Genomic DNA, 24,389 nt, shown 5'->3' on the forward strand with positions numbered 1-24,389 from the left:
TCCCACTGACACCAACAATGGGGCACTATTCCTCCCACTGACACCAAGGATGGGACACTATTTCTCCCACTGACACCAATGATGGGGCACTATTCCTCCCACTGACACCAATGATGGGACACTATTCCTCCCACTGACACCAACAATGGGGCACTATTCCTCCCACTGACACCAAGGATGGGACACTATTTCTCCCACTGACACCAATGATGGGGCACTATTCCTCCCACTGATACCAATGATGGGGCACTATTCCTCCCACTGAGACCAATGATGGGGCACTATTCCTCCTACTGAAACCACTGATGGGGAACTATTCCTCCCACTGAAACCAAGGATGGGAAACTATTACTCCCACTGACACCAACAATGGGGAACTATTACTCCCACTGACACCAATAATGGGACACTATTACTCCCACTGACACCAATGATGGGGCATTATTCCTCCCACTGACACCAATGATGGGACACTATTTCTCCCACTGACACCAATGATGGGGCACTATTCCTCCCACTGAAACCAAGGATGGGACAGTATTACTCCCACTGACACCAACAATGGGGAACTATTACTCCCACTGACACCAATGATGGGGCACTATTCCTCCCACTGAATTGTGTCTCACTAATACAGGAGGTGTGTTACTGGCCAGATCACCAGGTGAAAGCAAAGGGGAAAAAGCCAAGAAAATGAAAGCAGCCACCACATCTAATGACTGATAAGCTGCAATATATGACATTTTTGGTTTTGAGTTTAGTACCGCTTTAAGGCTAGGTTCATGCTAGTCCATTCCTGAAAAAAGCAATCAGCTGCGTCAGACATTCAGGAAGCAATCATGCCACCTCCTAAATTCCCTTTTTTTCTCTTTTTTTTTGCAGTGGGATTAATGCGCCACAACCGCACGCCAAGATTTTAGGTTGCGTTTGTGGTACAGCCTCATTGACTTGAATGAGTGGGTTTGACAGACGATGTCACCTGTCAGCTTGGCATCTCACGTAAATACGCTACACTTGTGACGCTAAGCAATCGCAGATGCAGACTTTCAGTGGGTGGGAGGGGGGACAAGATAAAGAAGATGCATACTCCGCAAGTGAATAAATCAGCTGCACAGAGAACTTAACCACTTCAGCTACAGAAGGTTTACCCCCCTTCAGATCCAGGCCATTGTTTTGTGATACGGCACTGCGTTATTTTAACCACTTGCCGACTGCCTAACGCCGATCTACGTCGGCAGTCAGCCCCTCACAGGCAAAGTGACGTAGGGCTACGTCACTAGCCTGTGAGGGTCTAGGGAGCGAGCGCACACCCCCGGAGGCGCGCTCCCGCGTGGTCACGGACCCACCCGCGCGTGTGATCACTTGGCGATCGGCGGGGGAGAGGGAGAATGTCAGGCAGCTTGTGTAAACAAGCCACCTGTCATTCTCCTTGCTGTTAGGATACTGATCACTCGGATCTAGTATGTAGATCCGTTGATCAGTGTCCATACAGCTCAAGCCCCAGCCAATCACAGTAGAAAGCACGCCCCTAGGGATACACACAGCCCCTCCCTCCCAAATAAAGTTAACCCCTTCACTACCAGTGTATTTTTACAGTAACAGTGCATATATATAGCACTGGTTACTGTAGAAATGTCACTGGTAACCCCAAAAGTGTCAAAAATGTCAGTCAAGGGTCCGATCTGTCCGCCCCAATGTCGCAGTACCGCAAAAAAAATCGCAGATCGCCGCCATTACTCATTAAAAAAAAAAACAACAAAAATGACAGAAATCTTTCCCTTTGTTAGTAAACGCGATAACTTTTGCGCAAACCAACCAAAACAATGTTTTACCAAACATAGGTAGCATAAAACAAATTGGCCGAAAAAGTAAAAAAATTTTGATTTTTTTAATTTTTTTTTTGGGGAATTTCATATAAAAAAATTTGAAAAATATTTGCAAAATTGACGCTCTTTTTTTGTTTATAGCGCGTGATCAAAAAATCGCACAGGTGATCAAATACCACTAAAAGAAAGCTCTGTTTGTGGGAAAAAAAGGACGCCAAATTCGTTTAGGTACAGCATCGCACGACCGCGCAATTGTCCGTTAAAGTCACGTAGTGCCGAATCGCAAAATACCCCCTGGTCGGAATGGGGGTAAAATCTTCCGGGGCTTAAGTGGTTAACTGACAATTGCGCGATCATGCGACGCTGTACACAAATACCATTTCTGTCTTTTTCCCCCCACAAATAGAGCTTTCTTTTGTTGGTATTTAATCACCTCTGCGTTTTTTTTTTTTTTTGCACTATAAACAAAATACACATCCAATAAAAAAAAAAATGCAAAAAATCGAATTTCTTCATCAATTTAGGCCAATTTGTATTCTGCTACATATTTTTGGTAAAAAAAATCCCAATAAATGTATATTGATTGGTTTGCGCAAAAGTTATCGTGTCTACAAACTTTGGGATAGATTTATGGAATTTTTGTTTTACTAGTAATGGCGGCGATCAGCGCCACTTCCCTTGAAGAAGTGGTAATAACGGGGTGATACGCAGCTGCAGGCATCACCCCGGTACCGTTTTTCAGAGTTGGCTTTCTGATGATAACAACCAATGCGGCTAAGCAGCCACTCGGGGGCGTCCCCCCTCCCGCTGCCTTCTGCTGCTCTTCCTGGGTGTCCCGTCCCACCTGGAGACCCAAGCAACAAGCCAGCACATCCGTCGGCTGGTTAGAGTCCCGAACGAAGCTGGATTGGCCTTTACCTTGCAGGTCCTAAAACAAAAATAAATAAATAAATAAAAAGTAACCAGAGGTTTACAACCGCTTTAAGTGCTTAAATGTGCTTGGTTACTGTGTGTGGGAGGTGCTTTTACTAAGGGAAGGCAGAGATCCGTGTCCTTGCTTTGCAGAAATACAGGATCACTACCTTCCCTACTGACAGAATGGCGATCTGCCTTGTTTACATGGGCAGATCGCTGTTCTGCCTCTGTCCCAAACGGTCGGCGGGTTCCGGTGAGTGCCCGCAGGCATCGAGACCCGCTGATTGGCTCCCGCTGTGTCAAATCACAGCGGGAGCGGGATGGCGGCGGCGCGCGTGCGTTCCTTCCCCCGAGACCTGGAAGTGCAGGATCTCGTACAGGTACCTGATTATGCGCCGAGAGGCCGCTCTGCCACAGTAAATGTGCGTGGGGCGGTCGGCAAGAGGATAAAATGAGAGGGTTTAGCATCACTTTAACCACTTGCCGACCACCCGCAGCAGTTTTACTGAGGCAGGCTGGCTTGTGCCCCTCCATCCCCCTACGTCGGTCGCGCACGTGGTGCTAGGGGGTGAGCACGCCGGTGGCGGTGCGCTCCCGCCCCCATTAGGTAGCAGAGATTCCGATTCACGAGACCAACGGCACCAATTGCTGCCGGCCACCCTTGATCGCTCCCCGCTGGGAGAGAAAAACGGTCGGCTGTTGTAAACACAGCCGACCGTTCTTCTCTCTGAAATGATCACAGAGCTCATGTGATCCTTCTATATAGGATCACAGGTCTCTATAGTCATTTCACAAGCCCCTCCCCTTACAGTTAGTAAACACCCCCTAGGCTTACATTTAACCCTTTGCTCCGCCCCTGGGTTAACCCCTTCCCTGCCAGTGTCATTATTACAGTAACAGTGCATATTTTTAGCACTGATTACTATAGTAATGTCACTGGTACCCCCAAAAGTGTCAAAAATGTCAGTTAGGAGTCCCGCTAAAAATTGCAGATCGTCGCCATTACTAGTAAAAGAATAAATAAATAAAGAAAAATGACATAAATCTTTCCCCTAGTTTGTAGGTGAGATAACTTTCGCGCAAACTAATCAAAATCCGCTTATTGCGATTTTTTTTTTTCCAAAAAATATGTTGCAGAATACAAATTAGCCTTACAAAATTTTTTATTTTTTATTTTATTTTTTTGGGAAAGATATATAGCAGAATGTGAAAAATATTGTTTTTTTTATCAGAACTCTTTTTTTGTTTATAGCGCAAAAAATAAAAATCGCCAAGGTGATCAAATTCCACTAAAAGAAAGCTCTATTTGTGGGTAAAAAAAGGCCATCTTTTTTTTTTTTTTTTGGGTAGAGCGTCGCACGGCCGCGCAATTGTCCGTTAAAGTAACGCAGTGCCGAATCGCAAAAAATGGCCTGGTCATTAAGGGGGAAAATCCTTCTGGTCTAGAAGTGGTTAATGTTTATCTAATAGTCATTTTTTATTGCACGTTTTTTTATATCTGTGTATTCAGCCGTTTGATTCGCCGGGAAATTCCAAAAACGGAATTATCAGTTGGGATGGAGTCACTCTTTAACAACGTCTCTCCAGCTCTAATCTATTAAAGGCAAAAGAAAAAAAAAAAATAAAATTGGTGTAGGGACGCAGTCGGTATTTAGAGTCTGTGGCAGCTGATCAATAAGACATTCAGAGATAATACCCGCAGCCCCTCTGTCCCTGGGATGCTATATGTTTTCAGCTACATGACACAGTAACAGTCTTTCCATTAGACAATCCCTTTAAGTATTTAAAATACATTTGTCACCTGTCACTATGAGAAATGGTAATTACACATTTCAATGCCAGAATGGCCAGCAGCATGTGTAGAGAATTCAGAACATTAACCCCTTCAACAAACACCCCTGTACTCCCTATAGGCCAGAGCAATGCTTACATTTCTGCTATCAGCCTCTTGATTCAACAATACTATTGTCATTAATTAACCACTTCTGGACCGGAAGGATTTACCCATTTAAATGACTGGGGAGGGGAGGGGAGGGGCATATATACAGTATAGCTGTGCTGGGGGTGGAGGGGCACATATACAGTATAGCTGTGCTGGGGGGAGAGGGGCACATATACAGTATAGCTGTGCTGCGGGGGGGGGGGGGGGCATATATACAGTATAGCTGTGCTGCGGGGGGGCATATATACAGTATAGCTGTGCTGGGGGTGGAGGGGCACATATACAGTATAGCTGTGCTGCGGGGGGGGGCATATATACAGTATAGCTGTGCTGCGGGGGGGGCACATATACAGTATAGCTGTGCTGCGGGGGGGCATATATACAGTATAGCTGTGCTGCAGGGGGGCATATATACAGTATAGCTGTGCTGCGGGGGGGGGGGCATATATACAGTATAGCTGTGCTGGGGGTGGAGGGGCACATATACAGTATAGCTGTGCTGGGGGGAGAGGGGCACATATACAGTATAGCTGTGCTGGGGGGAGAGGGGCACATATACAGTATAGCTGTGCTGGGGGGGGGAGAGGGGCACATATACAGTATAGCTGTGCTGGGGGGGAGAGGGGCACATATACAGTATAGCTGTGCTGGGGGGAGAGGGGCACATATACAGTATAGCTGTGCTGGGGGGAGAGGGGCACATATACAGTATAGCTGTGCTGCGGGGGGGGGGGGGCATATATACAGTATAGCTGTGCTGGGGGTGGAGGGGCACATATACAGTATAGCTGTGCTGGGGGTGGAGGGGCACATATACAGTATAGCTGTGCTGGGGGGAGAGGGGCACATATACAGTATAGCTGTGCTGCGGGGGGGGGGCATATATACAGTATAGCTGTGCTGCAGGGGGGCATATATACAGTATAGCTGTGCTGCAGGGGGGCATATATACAGTATAGCTGTGCTGCAGGGGGGTGGGGGGCACATATACAGTAAAGCTGTGTTGGGGAGGGGCACATATACAGTATAGCTGTGCTGGGGAGGGGCACATATACAGTATAGCTGTGCTGGTGCTGGGGGGGCACATATACAGTATAGCTGTGCTGGGGGGGGGGTGGAGGGGCACATATATAGTATAACTTTGCTGGTGCTGGGGGGGCACATATATAGTATAGCTTTGCTGGGCTTTGAATGAAGACTACCATAGGAGAAGGAAGCTGGACACAGAAGGGGAAAGGGGGGGGGGGGGGCTGTCACAGTGGTGTATTTTGGTTTTGTGCTGCCCTAGGCAAGACTAAAATTGGGCAACCCCCCTTCTTATGTAAATTTTCCCCACTCCTTTTTTAACGGATGTAACTCCCTCCAAAATTGAAGGACTACAAGTCCCAGCATGAACCCCTGAGATCTCACCAGAGGGGGGGGGGGGGTGAGAGGGAGTGGGAGAGAGAGAAGGGTGAGGGAGAGAGAGAGGGGGGATGAGAGAGAGAGGGGGGTGAGGGGGGATGAAAGAGGGGGGGGGTGAGAGAGAGGGGGGGATGAAAGAGAGGGGGGATGAGAGAAAGGGGGGGGGTGAGAGAGAGGGGGTGGAGAGAGGGGAGTGAGGGAGAGAGAGAGAGAGGGGGTGAGTGTGAGAGAGAGAGAGAGAGAGAGGGGGGTGAGAGAGGCGGCTCTAGCAACCAGTGGCCAATAGAGTCTCAGGTGGAGGGGGGGGGCAGCTTTGTTGCTGCCCCCCCCCCCTGCAAAGTGCCGCCCTAGGCCTTGGCCTTGTTGGCCTAGGCCAAAATACAGCACTGGGCTGTCAGTGTAGCTGGAAGTGCTCTGAGCTCTACAATGTTCAATATACATCAAAGGAATAGTACAGGCAGCCACACTAAGTCTACGTTTCCACTAGTGTGACTTGTCTTGCGACTTTAGACACACAAAGTCGCATGACAAGTCACAGCCCATTGATTTCATGCGACTTTGAAAATCAGCAATTTTGAAAAGCTACCTGTACTAATTTTATGCAACTTTTGATGCGACTTTGATCAAGAGAGTGTGAAGTTGGATCAAAGTCGCATCAAAGTTGCACTCCAAATCACAATAGTGGAAACGTAGACTAAATCTTCGTTTCCACTAGTGCGACTTGTTATGCGACTTTGGACGTACAAATCACATGCCTGACGAAGGGGTCCTGCGTGACTCCCAAACGTTGCACTTATCCTGATATGATGTGATCCCTTCGCAATAAAAAGTTTCTTTGGACTACTATGCCAGATCCATGGTGTCCTGGCGGACATGTATGTTTATTTGGACATACATCTGTATTTACCGTATAACAGTTTCGGAGGCCATGAAATGCCTTGATAGCTCAAACCCCCCCCCCCCCCAAAATGACCCCTTTTCGGAAAGTAGACACCTTAAGCTATTTGCAGAGAGGCATGTTGAGTCAATGGAATATTTTATATTTTGCCACAAGTTTTAGGAAAATTACAAAAATTTATTTTTTTTTCACAAAGTTGTCACTAAGTTATATATTGCTCACACATGCCATGGCTATATGTGAAATGACACCCCAAAATACATTTCCTTAGAAAGCCTGAAGGTGGTGATTGGTTTTCGGGGTCCTGTACACGGCTAGACTGCCAAAAAGTCTCACGCATGGGATATCCCTGTACTCAGGAGAAGCAGTAGAGTGTATTTTGGGGTGTCATTTCACATATACCCATGGCATGTTTGAGCAATATATCATTTAAAAGACAACTTTGTGTAAAACAAAAAAAAAAAAAAACGTTTTGTAATTTTACCGAAATTTGTGGCAAAATATAAACCATTCCATGGACTCAACATGCCTCTAAGCAAATAGCCTGGAGTGTCTACTTTCCAAAAATGGGGTCATTTGGGGCAGGGCCATCTTATCGAATGGGCTCGCTGGGCAGTTGCACGGGGGCCCCACTTGCCCAGGGGGCCCCACCTGCTGAGCGACCCAGCCCCAGCCAAGCATTAGTCCGGACTCCCGTGTGCATCCCGCCGCCGAACTTAGTAGGTGGCAAGCTCCTGTCGGGCCTGCACTACTGTCAGGCCCCTTGGGCCGTGGAGGGGGAGCCCACAACTGCAGGAATGCCTGTCTGCCTCCATGGGTACAGGCACACACAGGACAGTCGAGTCTGACTCTGACTCCCGTCCGTGTTTGTGTTAACCGGACCCAGCCACCCAACTTGAATGTTAGCTGTAAGCAAAAAACGTATACAGGAAATTCCAAGAGCAAATTGGAGATTTAAGAGAGCAAATTTTCCAAGAATGAGGGCTGCTCTCCAGAATATAAACTGGGAGGGAATATTGGCATCGATGAGCACAGAACAGAAATGGAAAATTTTCAAAAAGACTTTATACTAACTCACTGCAAAGTATATTCCCATGGGTAATACGTTTAAAAAGCTAAAAGTAAAACCTATGTGGCTCACGGCCAAAGTTAAAAAAGCTATAAATAAAAAGAAAAGAGCTTTTAAAAAAATATAAAAATGAAGGAACACTATCATTGTTTAAAGTGGAGTTCCACCCTATTTTTATACTTACCTCCATCTTCTCGCTCCGGGTCACCTGAAAAAGAAATGGATAATCGCATATTTTTTTTTTTTTTACTTACCTCGTAGCGAAGAAAAAATACTTACCTTACTTCCTTCTTCCTCCTTCCTCGGCCGCGGCCCGTCGTCACTTCCTGGCTCTGCAATGATTCCTGGGAGCTGGACGTCATAGCTCCCAGGAATCATTGCGCCTGCACCGGCCCCGACGTCAGTTCCGGGTCGAGCGCGTCATCCCCTTCTAAACAGCTTCTGGGCATGCCCAGAAGCTGTAGAGGGATGACGCGCGCGACCCGGAAGTGACGTCGGGGCCGGCGCAGAGCATCGTGGGACCAAAGAAGGCGGAAGAAGACGCCGAAGAGGATCTCGCTGGCTTCAAGCTGCCCACATCTGAGATGGCAGCGCTGGACAAGACGTTTGCAAGGTAAGTATTTGTCCTAACAGGTAAGTGCAACCCGGGACAGATCAGGGGCTAGCCATTGTGGAATGCACTAGCCCTGACTGTCCCGGGGGTATTAAAAAAAAAAAAAAAACAATCCAGGGTGGAACTCCGCTTTAATTGTTACAAAGAATATAACAGAATATGTAAAAAGCAAATCAAGGATGCAAAAACTCAAAATGAATAACAGATTGCAAAAGATAGTAGGACAAACCCCAAAATATTCTTCAAATATATTAATAGTAAAAAGGTCAGGTCTTATAGCATGTAGGCCCTTTACAAAATAATCAGGAGTGGGTGACTGGGGACAAAGAGAAGGCAAATTTATTAAATACTTTCTTCAGCTTTGTATATACAAAGGAGCATGGGGGAGCTCATGACCATAATGAGGATGGTAATGACACAGCCCCAAATGATCCACAATGGCTCAAAAGTGATATGGTCCAGAAATATTTAGACAGAATAAGGGTGGATAAAGCGCCAGGACCAGATGGCATCCACCCACGCATCCTAAAAGAACTGAGTGCTATAATTTCAAAGCCTTTGTTTCTAATTTTTAGGGACTAGTAACACTGGATTGGCGTAGGGCCAATGTGGTGCCTATATTTAAAAAAGGATCAAAGTCCTTGCCAAGTAACTATAGACCTGTTAGTTTAATTTCTATAGTGGGGAAGATACTGGAGAGTTTAACCACTTTACCGCTATGTACCGGAGTACTACTGCGGCAAAGTGGCACGATCCCGTCTGACGACGTAGACCTACGTCGCCAGACTCCTCCCCCTGTAGGCGGCGCTCGCGCGCCGCTGAAGGCGCGCTCCCGCTGTTTTCATTCACAGCGGGAGTCAGGCCAGGGGAGGAGCAGCGGCGATCGCCGCTGCTCTGCCCCGATCGTCGGGGAATCCAGTTTGGAGATCCACCCGCCTGTGTAAACAGAGCGGGCGGATCTCCTCAGTGACAGGGAGTGACAGATCGGAGTGTTCAGCATAGCTGGACATCCGATCTGTCCCTGTGTCACACAGTCACCTCCCCCCTCCCACACGTCAGTAAGCACCAGGCATATAATAACCCCTCCCTCTCCAATAAAATTAACCCCTTCACTGCCAGTGTCATTTTTACAGTAACAGTGCACATATATAGCACTGATTACAGCAGTAATGTCACTGGTACCCCCAAAAGTGTCAAAAATGACAGTCAAGGGTCCGATCTGTCCGCCGCAATGTCGCAGTCCCGCAAAAAAATCGCAGATCGCCGCCATTACTCGTTAAAAAAAAAAAACACCAAAAATGACATAAATCTTTCCCTTTGTTAGTAAACGCAATAACTTTTGCGCAAACCAATCAAAATACGCTTATTGCGATTTTTTTTTACCAAACATGGGTAGCAGAAAACAAATTGGCCAAAAATTTAAAAAAAAAAATTGATTTTTACATCTTTTTTGGGGGGAATTTCATATAAAAAAATTTTAAAAATATTGTTATTTTTTTCAAAATAAACGCTCTTTTTTTGTTTATAGCGCAAAAAGTAAAAATCGCACAGGTGATCAAATGACCGCGCAATTGTCAGTTAAAGTCGCACAGCGCCGAATGGCAAAAAGTGGCCCAGACGTAAGACAGCAAAATGCTCTAGTGGTAAAGTGGTTAATAAAAGATCACATAGATGAGTTCTTGCTGGAAAAAAATATTTTAACCAACTAACAGCATGGATTCATAAAAGACAGAAGTTGTCAAACAAACCGGATTTCTTTTTATGAGGAGGTAAGTAAAACCTTGGACAGAGGGGTGGCTGTGCACGTGGTATACTTGGATTTTGCAAAAACGTTTGACACAGTTCCCCACACACGGCTAATGTGTAAGGTAAAGTCTACAGGCTTGGAAATATCACTTTGTAATTGGATAGAAAATTGGCTAAAAGACAGAATTCAGAGAGTAGCGGTTAATGATTCTTACTCTGAATGGTCTAAGGTTATCAGTGGTGTACCCCAAGGTTCAGTGTTGGGACACTTACTTTTTAATATCTTTATAAATTATATCGGGTCAGGGATTAAAAGTACCATTTCAGTCTTTTCAGATGACACCAAGCTTTGCAGTAGAATAACTTCCTTACAGGATGTCTCCAATTTACAAACTGACCTCAATGCTCTGTTTTATTGGGCAACTATGTGGCAAATGAGGTTTAATGTTGATAAATGTTAAGTTATGCACTTGGGGGCTAAGAATATGCATGCATCATACATACTAGGTGGAGTAGAACTGGGGGAATCCATAGCAGAGAAGGATCTGGGTGTTCTGGTAGATCATAAGCTTAATAATAGCATGCAATGCCAAGCTGCGGTTTCCAAAGCAAACAAAGTCCTTTCTTGTATTAACAGGGGCATGGACTCCAGAGAGGGAGATATCATTTTACGCCTGTACAAATCATTAGTAAGACCTCTTCTGGAATATGAAGTTCAGCTTTTGGCACCACTTCTTAAAAAGGATATCGGGGAACTGGAGAAAGTGCAGAGAAGGGCAACCAAACTGATAAGAGGCATGGAGGAGCTCAGCTATGAGGAAAGATTAGAGGAACTGAATTTATTCTCTCTTGAGAAGAGGAGATTAAAGCGGAGTTCCACCCTCAAAAACGTTTTTGAGATAAAAATACCCTCGGGACAGTCAGGGCTAGTGCATTTCAGAATGGATAGCCTCTGAACTGTCCCAGGTTGCACTTACCTTTTAGAAGAAATACTTACCTTGAAAATTTCTTGTCCAGCGCTGCCATCTCAAGTGTGGGCATCTAAAGCCAGGGTGTCCTCTTCCGTCCCAGAATGCCCTGCACCGGCCCCGCTCGTCAGTTCCGGGGCAGGCGCGTTATTCCTGCACATGCCCAGAAGCTGTTTAGCAGGGAATGACGCGCCTGCCCCGGAACTGACGAGCGGGGCTGGTGCAGGCGCATTGACTCCTGGGAGCGATGACTTTCAGCTCCCAGGAGTCAACGCAAGCAGAAAGTGACGGCGGCGGCCGTGTCCGCAGAGGGAGGAAGAGGAAGTAAGGTAAGTATATTTTCTTCAAAAACAAGGTAAGTAAACAAAAAAAAAATCGGCATTATCCATTTCTTTTTCAGGTGACACAGAGCAAGCGGATGGGCCAAAGTCACTTTTGAGGGTGGATCGCCGCTTTAAGGGGGGATATGATCAACATGTATAAATACATAAGGGGACCATATAGTCAACTTTGTGTTGAGTTGTTCACTTTAAGGTCAACAGAGAGGACAAGGGGGCACTCTTTACGTCTAGAGGAAAACAGATTTTGTCTCCAAATACGGAAAGGTTTCTTCACTGTAAGAGCTGTGAAAATGTCAGAGGTGGTTCTGGCCAGCTCACAAGATTGCTTTAAAAAAGGCCTGGATTCTTTCCTGGGTGTACTTAATATAAGCGGGTACTAATATTTTGTTAGGTAAAGTTGATCCAGGGAATATCTGATTGCCTCTCGTGGGATCAGGAAGGATTTTTTTCCCCCTGCTGTAGTAAATTGGATCATGCTTTGCTGGGGTTTTTTCGCCTTCCGGACCAACTGCGGATATAGGATTGTGTATATGGCATTGTATGGTTGGGTTTTTCAATACTGTTTTTGGTTGAACCAGATGGACTTGTGTCCTTTTCCAACCTGACTAACTATGTAAGATAGTGAGGAAGTAAAATGAGCAATTTACGCCCTTGGAAAGCCAGTGATTGGTATTCGGGGTCCCGTACACAGCTTGGCTCCCAAAAAGTCTCACACATGTGGTATCCCCATACTCAGGAGAAGCAGCAGAATGTATTTTAGGGTGTCATTTCACATATAGCCATGGCATGTGTGAGCAATATATCATTTAGTGACAACTTTGTGTAAAAAAAAAAGAAATGTAATTTTCCCAAAAATTGTGGCAAAATATAAAATATTCCATTGACTCAACATGCCTCTCAGCAAATAGCTTGGGGTGTCTACTTTCCAAAAAGGAGTCATTTGGCATTGTTTGTGCTTTCTTGGCATTTCATGGCCCCTGAAACTGACACAGATAGTGAGGAGTGAAATCAACAAAATGAGCAATTTACGCCCTTAGAAAGCCTGAAGGTGGTGATTGGTTTTCGGGGTCCTAGACTGGCAAAAAGTCTCACACATGGGGTATCCCTGTACTCAGGAGAAGCAGCAGAATGTATTTTGGAGTGTACTTTCTCATATACCCATGGCATGTGTGACCAATATATAATTTAGTGACAAATTTGTGTAAAAAAAAATTTTTTTTAATTTTCCCAAAACCTTTGGCAATATATAAAATATTCCTTGGACTCACCATGCCTCTCAGCAAACAGCTTGGGGTGTCTACTTTCCAAAATGGGGTAATTTGGGGGGTGTTTGAACTATCCGGGAATTTTATTCCCAATAGTAAAAGCTTTTGCCACACATCACCCACTCTTCTGACCACTTGAAGACAGTTTTTTAAAGCAGAAAGTAAAAAATATTTTTTTATTTTTTCAAAATTGTCTGACTTTTTTTTTGTTTATAGCGCAAAAAATAAACCGCAGAGGTGATCAAAAACCACCAAATCTTCCGGAGGTCAAGTGCTTAAAGCGTAACTCCACTTTTGTTGAGAAAAAAAACATTCCTCTCTGGATGATCTCTGTACATTGCAGGGAATGTAACAAACTTTGTTGCAGATTCCCAATTTTTGTTATTCTGAAGAAATCATTGTTTGTTCCTCTGTGCTAAGTGGGTCTAATGGGAGTGGTTTCATAATTATCTATCAGCTTTGGCAGCTGCAGAGCACTAATGAGGAAATCTGCTGGGCCTGCATCCCTTTAGACGTGTTCCTATTGGGAGTATCTCACCAAAAATGACATTTTTGTTGCAGGGGATGCCAGAAATCTGACTTGTATCTTAAGCTTGCCATACACTATACAATTTTCTTATTCAATTTCCTTTAGATTTACCTTAAACTATGTAGTGCAAGGGCCTGTCTGATTACATACAAATTGAAAGTGTTTAGGTTTGACCCTATATCACATGGTTTTGGTAAATCTAAAGCAAAGTTGAACAAGAAAATTGTATAGTGTATGGCCAGCCTTAGTGCAGACTTCTGGTAAAATTGGTGAGCCAATCACACAAGCAGGAAATGATGTTTCTGGGGGTGTGGTCAGTATACATTCTGTGTACAGAACACCTCCAGGCGGCCATATTGTATTGCATTTTCATAAAATTACAGCAGCTGCAGATTGAAAAGGAAAGGTAATTTTAATAACATTCAATGACAATATGATTTGTGTCGCAATTGTATACGCTATATTGTTTTTTCTTTATTGGCTGATTTTTTTCCCCCCACAAAAGTGGAGTTACCCTTTAAGTGGGTAATTTGCAGGGGTTTCCTCTCACTTCCTGTTTGGCTATGGGACAGGACGTGAAATCTCCACAATGGGACACAGATTGAAAAGATGGAGAGAAAAATCTGACAGGGGTTTTAACCCTCCCTTACCAAAATAAAATAAAAGTTTTGCCCATAGTTCTACTTTAACCACTTGCCGACCGCTGCACGACTATTTACTGTGGCGGTCAGCCCCTCACAGGCAAAGCTACGTAGGACTACGTCACTAGCCTGTGAGGGTCTAGGGAGCGAGCGCGCGCCGCCAGAGGTGCTCTCCCGCTCGCTCACGGACTCCCCCGCGCGTGTGCCCGCCGGTCACTCGCGATTGTCGGTTACACCGGGAGAAAGGCAGGCGGCTAATGTAAACAAAGCCGCCTGTCATTCTCCCGTGTATGAATGGTGATCATACGGTTCTGCTATGTAGGACCGTTGATCTCTGTTCTTACACCTCAAGCCACAGCCAATCACAGTTAGAATCACGCCCCTAGGGACACACTTAACCCCTCCTTCTCTAATAAAGTTAACTCCTTCCCTGCCAGTGTAATTTTACAGTAACAGTGCACATATATAGCACTGATTACTGCAGTATTGTCACTGGTATCCCCAAAAGTGTCAAAAATGTCAGTCAAGGGTCCGATCTGTCCGCCGCAATGTCGCAGTCTCGCAAAAAAAATCGCAGATCGCCGCCATTACTCGTTAAAAAAAAAAAAATGACAAAAATCTTTCCATTAGTTAGTAAATGCAATAACTTTTGCGCAAACCAATCAAAATACGCTTTTTGCGATTTTTTTTACCAAACATATGTAGCATAAAACAAATTGGCCTAAAATGTTAAAAAATTTTGATTTTTATATTTTTTTTTGGGGAATTTCATATAAAAAAATGTGAAAAATATTGTTATTTTTGCAAAACTGTCGCTCTTTTTTTGTTTATAGCGCATGATCAAAAAATCGCACAGGTGATCAAATACCACCAAAAGAAAGCTCTGTTTGTGGGAAAAAAAGGACGTAAAATTAGTTTGGGTACAGCGTCGCACGACCGCGCAATTGTCAGTTAAAGTCACGCAGTGCCGAATCGCAAAATACCCCCTGGTCAGGAAGGGGGTAAAATCTTCCGGGGCTTAAGTTGTTAATTTGCAGGGATTTCCTCTCACTTCCTGTTTGGCTATGGGACAGGATGTAAAATCTCCACAATGGGAAACAGATTGAAAAGATGGAGAGAAAAATCTGGCAGGGGTTTTAACCCTCCTTTACTCTATCCTAAATAATAAAAAGAAAGTTTTGCTCTTAGTTCTACAACCATCAGAAAAGTGTGATTAGAGCTTTATTAAACTCCTTCCACTGAATCTCCCTAATGGGGACACAGCAATAAAAGCGTGACAGAGCTTCTAACCTCTAACCAACCACTCCATCCCCATCTAATGATAAAAGTTCCCGTTCAGCTGCACTCTGAACACATCACCCACGTGCGGACAACACAGCCCCTTTCCCCAGCCCGCTGCCTGATGCAACCCGGACCCCGCCCCCTTCTGCGGTACCCCCGGCACGCCATTGGCCGCACGCATACCACGTGAAACTCTCGCGTGCTGCCATTGGCCTCGGCGGATTCAAAGCCCTACCTCTGCGATTGGACAACTACCACCAGCGTGCCCTGGCTCTTGGTCCTGATTGGCCGCTTCGGCTTCCCCTACCTTCCCGGCTCCAAGATGGCGGCGGACTCGGTGTCTCTCTTCACTTCCATCGGTCTGAGTGAACAGAAGGCAAAGGAGACACTGAAGAACGAGGCGCTGAGCTCGGTGCTGAGGGACGCCGTGCTGCAGGTAAGGAAGGCCCTCCTCCCCTCAAGAGGAACTGTCACTGCAGTGTTCAGGCTGCCATGTGGAGTCACTGCAGTGAGGTGATTACCATCCTGTCATCAGATAGCTCATTAATATAACTAAGTGGCTGGATTTGGCCTAAAGAGAACCTGTCACTTTGACAGCGGTGTGCTGTATAACTCAGAGGAGGGCGGTGGGGTCACCGTTTTTAGAATACCGAGTTGGGAACGTTCCGGCGCGGTATCCGATGACGACAGGTCCTCCTGGAGCTGTATTTGGCGTCGCCGGTCAATGGTTATAAGCAAGGACTACAGTCTGAGGGACGCCAAGTGATAAGAAAGGTTTCCTATTGCTTCTGAAAAATCTCCGGCCGTTCAGAAGACCGTTTTTAGAATACAGAGTTGGGAACGTTCCGGCGCGGTATCCGGTGACCGCAGGTCCTCTTGGAGCTGTATTTGGTGTCTCAGGTCAATGGTTATAAGCAAGGACTACGGTCCGAGGGACGCCAAGTGATAAGAAAGGTTTCCTGTTGCTTTGGGAAAATCTCCGGCTGATCAGAAGACCGTTTCACAGTTTTTAGAATACCGAGTTGGGAACGTTCCGGTGACGACAGGTCCTCTTGAAGCTGTATTTGGCGTCTCAGGTCAATGGTTATAAGCAAGGACTACGGTCCGAGGGACGCCAGGTGATAAGAAAGGTTTCCCGTTGCTTCGGGAAAATCTCCGGCCGGTCAGAAGACCGTTTCACCTTTTTTAGAATACCGACTTGGGAACGATCCGGTGACAACGGGTCCTCTTGGAGCTGTATTTGGCGTCTCAGGTCAATGGTTATAAGCAAGGACTACGGTCCGAGGGACACCAAGTGATAAGAAAGGTTTCCCGTTGCTTTGGGAAAATCTCCAGCTGGTCAGAAGACCGTTTCACCGTTTTTAGAATATCGACGAGTTGGGAACGATCTGGCGCGGTATCCCGTGACGACAGGTCCTCTTGGAGCTGTATTTGGCGTCTCAGGTCAATGGTTATAAGCAAGGACTATGGTCCGAGGGACACCAAGTGATAAGAAAGGTTTCCCGTTGCTTTGGGAAAATCTCCAGCCGGTCAGAAGACCGTTTCACCGTTTTTAGAATATCGACGAGTTGGGAACGATCTGGCGCGGTATCCCGTGACGACAGGTCCTCTTGGAGCTGTATTTGGCGTCGCCGATCAATGGTTATAAGCAAGGACTACAGTCTGAGGGACGCCAAGTGATAAGAAAGGTTTCCCGTTACTTCTGAAAAATCTCCGGCCGGTCAGAAGACTGTTTTTAGAATACCGAGTTGGGAACGTTCCGGCGCGGTATCCGGTGACGACAGGTCCTCTTGGAGCTGTATTTGGTGTCTCAGGTCAATGGTTATAAGCAAGGACTATGGTCCGAGGGACGTCAAGTGATAAGAAAGGTTTCCTGTTGCTTTGGGAAAATCTCCGGCTGATCAGAAGACCGTTTCACAGTTTTTAGAATACCGAGTTGGGAACGTTCCGGTGACAACAGGTCCTCTTGGAGCTGTATTTGGCGTCTCAGGTCAATGGTTATAAGCAAGGACTACGGTCCGAGGGACGCCAAGTGATAAGAAAGTTTTCCTGTTGCTTTGGGAAAATCTCCGGCTGATCAGAAGACCGTTTCACCTTTTTTAGAATACCGACTTGGGAACGATCCGGTGACAACGGGTCCTCTTGGAGCTGTATTTGGCGTCTCAGGTCAATGGTTATAAGCAAGGACTACGGTCCGAGGGACACCAAGTGATAAGAAAGGTTTCCCGTTGCTTTGGGAAAATCTCCAGCCGGTCAGAAGACCGTTTCACCATTTTTAGAATATCGACGAGTTGGGAACGATCTGGCGCGGTATCCCGTGACGACAGGTCCTCTTGGAGCTGTATTTGGCGTCTCAGGTCAATGGTTATAAGCAAGGACTACGGTCCGAGGGACGCCAGGTGATAAGAAAGGTTTCCCGTTGCTTCGGGAAAATCTCCGGCCGGTCAGAAGACCGTTTCACCTTTTTTAGAATACCGACTTGGGAACGACCTGGTGACAACGGGTCCTCTTGGAGCTGTATTTGGCGTCTCAGGTCAATGGTTATAAGCAAGGACTACGGTCCGAGGGACACCAAGTGATAAGAAAGGTTTCCCGTTGCTTTGGGAAAATCTCCAGCCGGTCAGAAGACCGTTTCACCGTTTTTAGAATATCGACGAGTTGGGAACGATCTGGCGCGGTATCCCGTGACGACAGGTCCTCTTGGAGCTGTATTTGGCGTCTCAGGACAATGGTTATAAGCAAGGACTACGGTCCGAGGGACGCCAAGTGGTAAGAAAGGTTTCCTGTTGCTTCGGGAAAATCTCCGGCCGGTCAGAAGACCGTTTTTAGAATACCGACTTGGGAGCGATCCAGTGACAGGTCCTCTTGGAGCTGTATTTGGCATCTCCCGTCAATGGTTATAAGCAAGGACTATGGTCAGAGGGGCGCAAAGTGATAAGAGAGGTTTTCTGTTGCTTAGCAACCGTATCCAGGGGGTGCTGTCTGCGCTACGTGGACCGATGAGGCCGCCTGCTGCACTTTTATTAAAGAGGAGCTCCGACCCCCACATTAAATTTAAGCCAGCAACCTACTGTAGATGCTGACTGTTATTATTAGGACACTTACCTGTCCGGGAATCCAGCCATGTCCTCACCCCCCCCGCTGATGTTTCCATCGGCTCTCGGGTGCTGCCGCCGCCGCCATTGTCCGTAAGGGAAGCTGGAAGTGAAGACTTGCGGCTTCATGGCCAATTCCCTACTGCGCATGCGCAAAGCACCCTGTGCTTAATGGCCAGTGGTGGGGAAGGAGGAGGGGGGCGGCTGTACTGACATATGTCGCCATGGTGAGGTTTGATGGAAGTGAGGACGGGTACCTGCTTCCCCCCCCCCCCACCCCATTTGTGACAGATAAGCGGAGCCTCCACTTTTGGGTGGAACTCCACTTTAAAGTAGACTTAAACCCGATCATTACTGATCAGCTGTATCCTGTTGGAAAGAACCTTTGGCCCAATTACCCCCCCCCCCCAATATTTAAACTGAGTTCCACCGCGAAAAGTGAAAAAAGAAAAATATGCTTCCTGCCCCCCTCCGGTGCCACATCTTGGCACCTTTCAGGGGGGGGGACGGTACCTGTTTTTGACAGGTATCATTCCCTACTTCCAGGAGACAGCTCTGTCCCTTGGAAGTCCGGCCCCCCATCCTTTTTTTTGTTTCCGCCGCCAGGCCAATTCCAAAGTGCTTTTGCGCATGTGCAGTGGGGAACCAGATGTGAAGATGAAAGGCTTCACTGCCGGGTTCCCTTACCCTGAATGGTGGTGGCAGCACCCGAGAGCCGATACAAAAATCGGCTTCGGGTGCCAACATCGTGGGAACACTGGACAGGTAAGTTCTAATATTTAAAAGTCAGCAGCTACAGTATTTATAGCTGCTTACTTTTAATTTTTTCATGGGGGGGGGGGCGGAACTCCTCTTTAATTTTAGGGGACATCGTCTGGGATTCTTGCCTAGGTGAGACTGGCACCCTCAGCTGTCCAGGTTACTGACATCACAAATCCCAGGAGGCCCCTGGGTATGCAATGGTGCAAACGCTGCTGCATGTCTTCAGGAGGCCGGCCCAGAGGACTTGGAAAAGATTAAGTAAGTAAAGAATTTGGCAACACAGAAAATGCATTTTGGGGGCTAACAGTTAAGAGGGGATTAAAGTGGTTGTAAAGGTGAAAGCTTTTTTACTTTAGCGCATTCTTTGCGTTTAAAGCGTTAGTAAACTGCCTGGGTTTTTCCTTTTACCTGCAAGGGAAAGTTATAATGTGCTAGGATGCATCTGCATACTAGCACATTATGTGAAACATATCTTAGAACGAAGCCCTTCAGCAGGGCACGGTCACCGCTGAGAGGGCTTTCTTCTGGGTTCGCGGACTCCGGCTGTGTGATTGGCTGGAGCCGCAATGACATCACTCCTGCGTGGGAGCTGCCGTTCATGGAACAGGACTCTGAAGGGTGGCCTTTCCCTCAGAGCGCATGCGTCGGGGATGTAACCTGCAGCATTTACACTAAATATCTCCAAAACTGTGATATTTACTGTACCTATAGGTAAAGTTCATGTATGAGAAATTACTCCCACTATAAGGTAAAAAAAAAAAAAAGTCCACGATTAGAAAAAGTATAAGGGTTCCCCTAGGGGTGGGAATTTGAAGGCCCCAACAAAAAAATAAATTTGGTTGATAAGATGATAATTAGCACCCATAAACACTTACCTGAGCCCAATCTCAATCCAGCACTGTACCCATCTGTAGTAATGCGGCTCTCTCCTCCCTGAAGCAGCAGCGGGAGCCATGCTGTCAATCAAATCCTATGAAGAGGGGGCAGGGCTGAGCCGAAGTGTGGGTTAGACATATGGGCCATAATCAAGGCGTCCTTAGTTGGCAGTGGAATACCAGAGGTATTTCTGCAGGAGTATGTCAAAACCCTGGGGTTTTTTTTCTTTTACAGGCGGCGATTCTCTAACTGGTAAAAGTGGGCCTAGCGGCGCATTTACCGCTGGATTACTTTTAGAAGCGAAACCAGTTTCAGGTGGTTCCCTGGATTATCTGAGAGATCTGTAGCTCAGGGAACCCATCCGGCAGTTGCATCGGCTGGCCACAGATGAGCAGAGGAAAGATGGCCTCCGCTCATCTCTATGGTCTAGGACAGGGGTCTCCAAACTTTTTAAAGAAAGGGCCAATTTACTTTCCTTTAGACTTCTGGGGGGGGGGGGGGGCGGACTGTGTCCAGTGGGAGTAAATAATGCCCTTCCTTTGGTATTGGGGAAGAAATAGTTGGATGGAATAATGCCCCATTTTTTTTTTTTTTTTTGTCAGGTCAGCGGAGGAAATTATTACCCCCCCCATTGGTGTCAGTGTAAGGAATAATGCCCCATTCTTGGTGTCAGTGCGAGGAATAATGCCTTAAGGGCCAGATAAAGGGCTTCAGCATTTCCCGCCAGCAGCAGTACCAGCCAGAACCAGCAGTACCAGTCAGAGCCAGCAGTACTCACAGCAGTACCAGCCAGAGCCAGCAGTACTCACTGCAGGACCAGCAGTACAAGGCACATTTTTAAGTTGATAATTTTGTACAGCCCCCAAATGATTTTATAAATACCCAAATGGCCCTTGGCAGATAAAAGGTTCCCCACCCCTGACGTACATACAGATAAATAAAAAAACAGAGTTGTGCTTAAAATGTACATAAAATGAAGGTGTGAATATAGATGGTAATAAAGTCCTATAGGTACAGCCCCAGGATGACGTCATTTGTGACGAAACGCATAGGGCAGGCGATGCGCTGACCTCTCATATGCAGGACCCGGAATCACGGATCGTTTTTATCTTCTGACCAGCTGGAGATTTTTACATGCTACGTGTTTTGATGTAAGTGCATTACATTATTATGGAATAAATGGTTATCAGTTTTGCACTGTGGAGTATCATTTTCCCTTTGAGCTGTTATGTATGGATATTGGCACCCGACGTGTTTACCACATAAGTACCGTTGGAACACCCATAGGATTGCCATCTCAAAAGGCCCTGGCAGGGTAATCGGCCACAAAGTGTAACAAGAGGTCCAGTACAGCTGGTAAGAGGCAGTGACTTTGCTCTTTGGTGGTGGTGCTCTTTTCGGTGGATAACCATAATTGGTGGTGAATGGTGACACATGCTATACTGGAAAGTGAAGCATCGGTGTATTGTCCTCTTTATTTGGGACTGTACCTATTGGACTTTATTATGATCTATATTCACACCTTCATTTTATGTACATAATATTTGCCGGCCGCCGCAAGTACATATACTGCAGCGGTCAGCCCCGGCCAGGCAAAGTGACGTATGGGTACGTCACTAGCCTGTCACTAGCTTGTGAGCCAATAGCGGGCGAGCGCGCGCCCGTGGAGGCGCGCGCCCGCCCCGGCTCGTTCCCTAACAAGTCAGTGCGTGTGACCGGCGGACTTGATGTCCGCCGGTCACTCGCGATCGTTCACTGTGAAGGGAGAAAGGCAGGCGGCTAATGTAAACAAAGCCGCCTGTCATTCTCCCCTGTGTAAAAATGGAGATCACACGGTTCTACTATGTAGGACCGTTGATCTCTGTTCCTACACCAGTAGCCATGTCCAATCACAGTTAGAAACACGCCCCTAGGGACATACTTGACCCCCTCCTTCCCCAATAAAGTTAACCCCTTCCCTGCCAGTGTCATTTTTACAGTAACAGTGCATATGTATAGCACTGATTACTGTAGTAATGTCACTGGTAACCCCAAAAGTGTCAAAAATGGCAGTCAAGGGTCTGATCTGTCCGCCGCAATGTCGCAGTCCCGCAAAAAAAAAAAATCGCAGATCTCCGCCATTACTCGTTAAAAAAAAAAAAAAAAATGACAAAAATCTTTCCCTTAGTAAACGCAATAACTTTTGCACAAACCAATAAAAATACGCTTATTGTGATTTTTTTTTTTTTTTTTTTTTTTTTTTTACCAAGCATATGTAGCAGAAAACAAATTGGCCAAAAATGTTAATTTTTTGATTTTTTTACTTTTTTTTTTTTTTTTTGGGGGGGGGGGGGAATTTCATATTAAAAATGTGAAAAATATTGTTGTTTTTGCAAAATTGACGTTCTTTTTTTGATTATAGCGCATGATCAAAAAATCGCACAGGTGATCAAATACCACCAAAAGAAAGCTCTGTTTGTGGGGAAAAAAAGGATGTCAAATTTGTTTAGGTACAGCGTCGCACGACCGCGCAATTGTCCGTTAATCATGCAGTGCCGAATCGCAAAAAAGTGGTTAAGCCCAACTCGGTTTAGCAGCAGAATAGTGAGCTTACAGCCTGGACTGGGACCCGATGCCATACTGTAGAACGCCATTTAGTGAAGGCTGCTCTAGAAGCTGGAAATCACTGTATAGGTACCACTTCTCCTGTGATCTCCATTTGGTCCTGGACCAAGCGGCCGCTCTGGTGCATTGTGAACAAAGTGGGTTGGTCGCTTGGCATGGACACTATTCACAGAATACTTTCCATTGTCTCAGTGAGTGCAAAGTGTTCTCTGTCTGGATGAGGTATTGATGGGGGTGGTGATGTCACACTTATCTTATCAGAGAACACTGTGTAGTAGCGGTGTCTACCTCTGATCTCCAGCTTCCATGGGGATCCCGCAGGTTTGGTATATACAGGACAGTGGTCCAAGCTGGATCAATGTAACTCTGTAAAAATCCATATACTATAACTTCAACTTTAAAAAGAAAAAACACGCAAACGGTGTGGTGAAGTTCAATTATTATTTTTTTTTTCTACTATTTTAATATTTTTAGTTTGTTTTTTAATAGCCAAAATACACTTTTTCATGGTGCATTACAGTGACATTAATTTTGAGTGGAACCCCCCAACACTAAAGCAGCGCTGTTCTGACACACGTTTTGCAGCACAGCAGCAGTAAATGCTGCATTTCTGTGTTTTGTTCTTGTGCATTGGCAGCCCATTTTAATATTTCTCTAAAGCTGAATTACAGGTATGGATATTTGGAGAGGGACTCATACAGTGCCTTGCGAAAGTATTCAACCCCCTTGAACTTTGCGACCTCTTGCCACATTTTCAGGCTTCAAACATAAAGATATAAAACTGTCATTTTTTTTGTGAAGAATCAACAAGTGGGACACAATCATGAAGTGGAACAAAATTTATTGAATATTTCAAACTTTAACAAATAAAAAACTGAAAAATTGGGCGTGCAAAATTATTTAGCCCCCTTAAGTTAATATTTTGTAGCGCCACCTTTTGCTGCGATTACAGCTGTAAGTCGCTTGGGGTATGTCTCTATCAGTTTTGCACATCGAGAGACTGAAATTTTTGCCCATTCCTCCTTGCAAAACAGCTCGAGCTCAGTGAGGTTGGATGGAGAGCGTTTGTGAACAGCAGTTTTCAGTTCTTTCCACAGATTCTCGATTGGATTCAGGTCTGGACTTTGACTTGGCCATTCTAACACCTGGATATGTTTGTGAACCATTTCATTGTAGATTTTGCTTTATGTTTTGGATCATTGTCTTGTTGGAAGACAAATCTCCGTCCCAGTCTCAGGTCTTTTGCAGACTCCATCAGGTTTTCTTCCAGAATGGTCCTGTATTTGGCTCCATCCATCTTCCCATCAATTTTAACCATCTTCCCTGTCCCTGCTGAAGAAAAGAGGACCAAACCATGATGCTGCCACCACCATGTTTGACAGTGGGGATGGAGTGTTCAGGGTGATGAGCTGTGTTGCTTTTACGCCAAACATAACGTTTGGAGGCAGAGAGGAGGTGTGGGCTCTCTGCTTTCTCCCATCATGTCAGTGGAGCCCTCCTCCGTACAGCAGATTACACAGGATCGCTCTTAGTGCAAATTTGTGCTAGGGGCAATTATGGGGGGGGGTGGGGGGTATGTTGTGTTAGGATTTGCGCTAGGAAGGGGATTTTAGG

At 46.0% G+C, this 24,389-nt stretch overlaps 1 protein-coding gene across 1 annotated transcript in view; it reads left to right on the forward strand.

The window, feature by feature from the left end:
* The first annotated feature begins 15,716 nt into the window (after window positions 1-15,716).
* QARS1 (glutaminyl-tRNA synthetase 1) overlaps window positions 15,717-24,389 on the forward strand; it is a 181,413-nt gene continuing 172,740 nt past the window's right edge. The window contains exon 1 of the mRNA XM_082265362.1: window positions 15,717-15,874. Within this exon, the coding sequence (XP_082121488.1) occupies window positions 15,761-15,874 (114 nt within the window). The 5' untranslated portion in view covers window positions 15,717-15,760. The remainder of the gene's footprint in view (window positions 15,875-24,389) is intronic.

This window comes from Pelophylax lessonae (genome assembly GCF_965119305.1).
Source record: "Pelophylax lessonae genome assembly, chromosome: 8".
Lineage (NCBI taxonomy): Eukaryota > Metazoa > Chordata > Amphibia > Anura > Ranidae > Pelophylax > Pelophylax lessonae.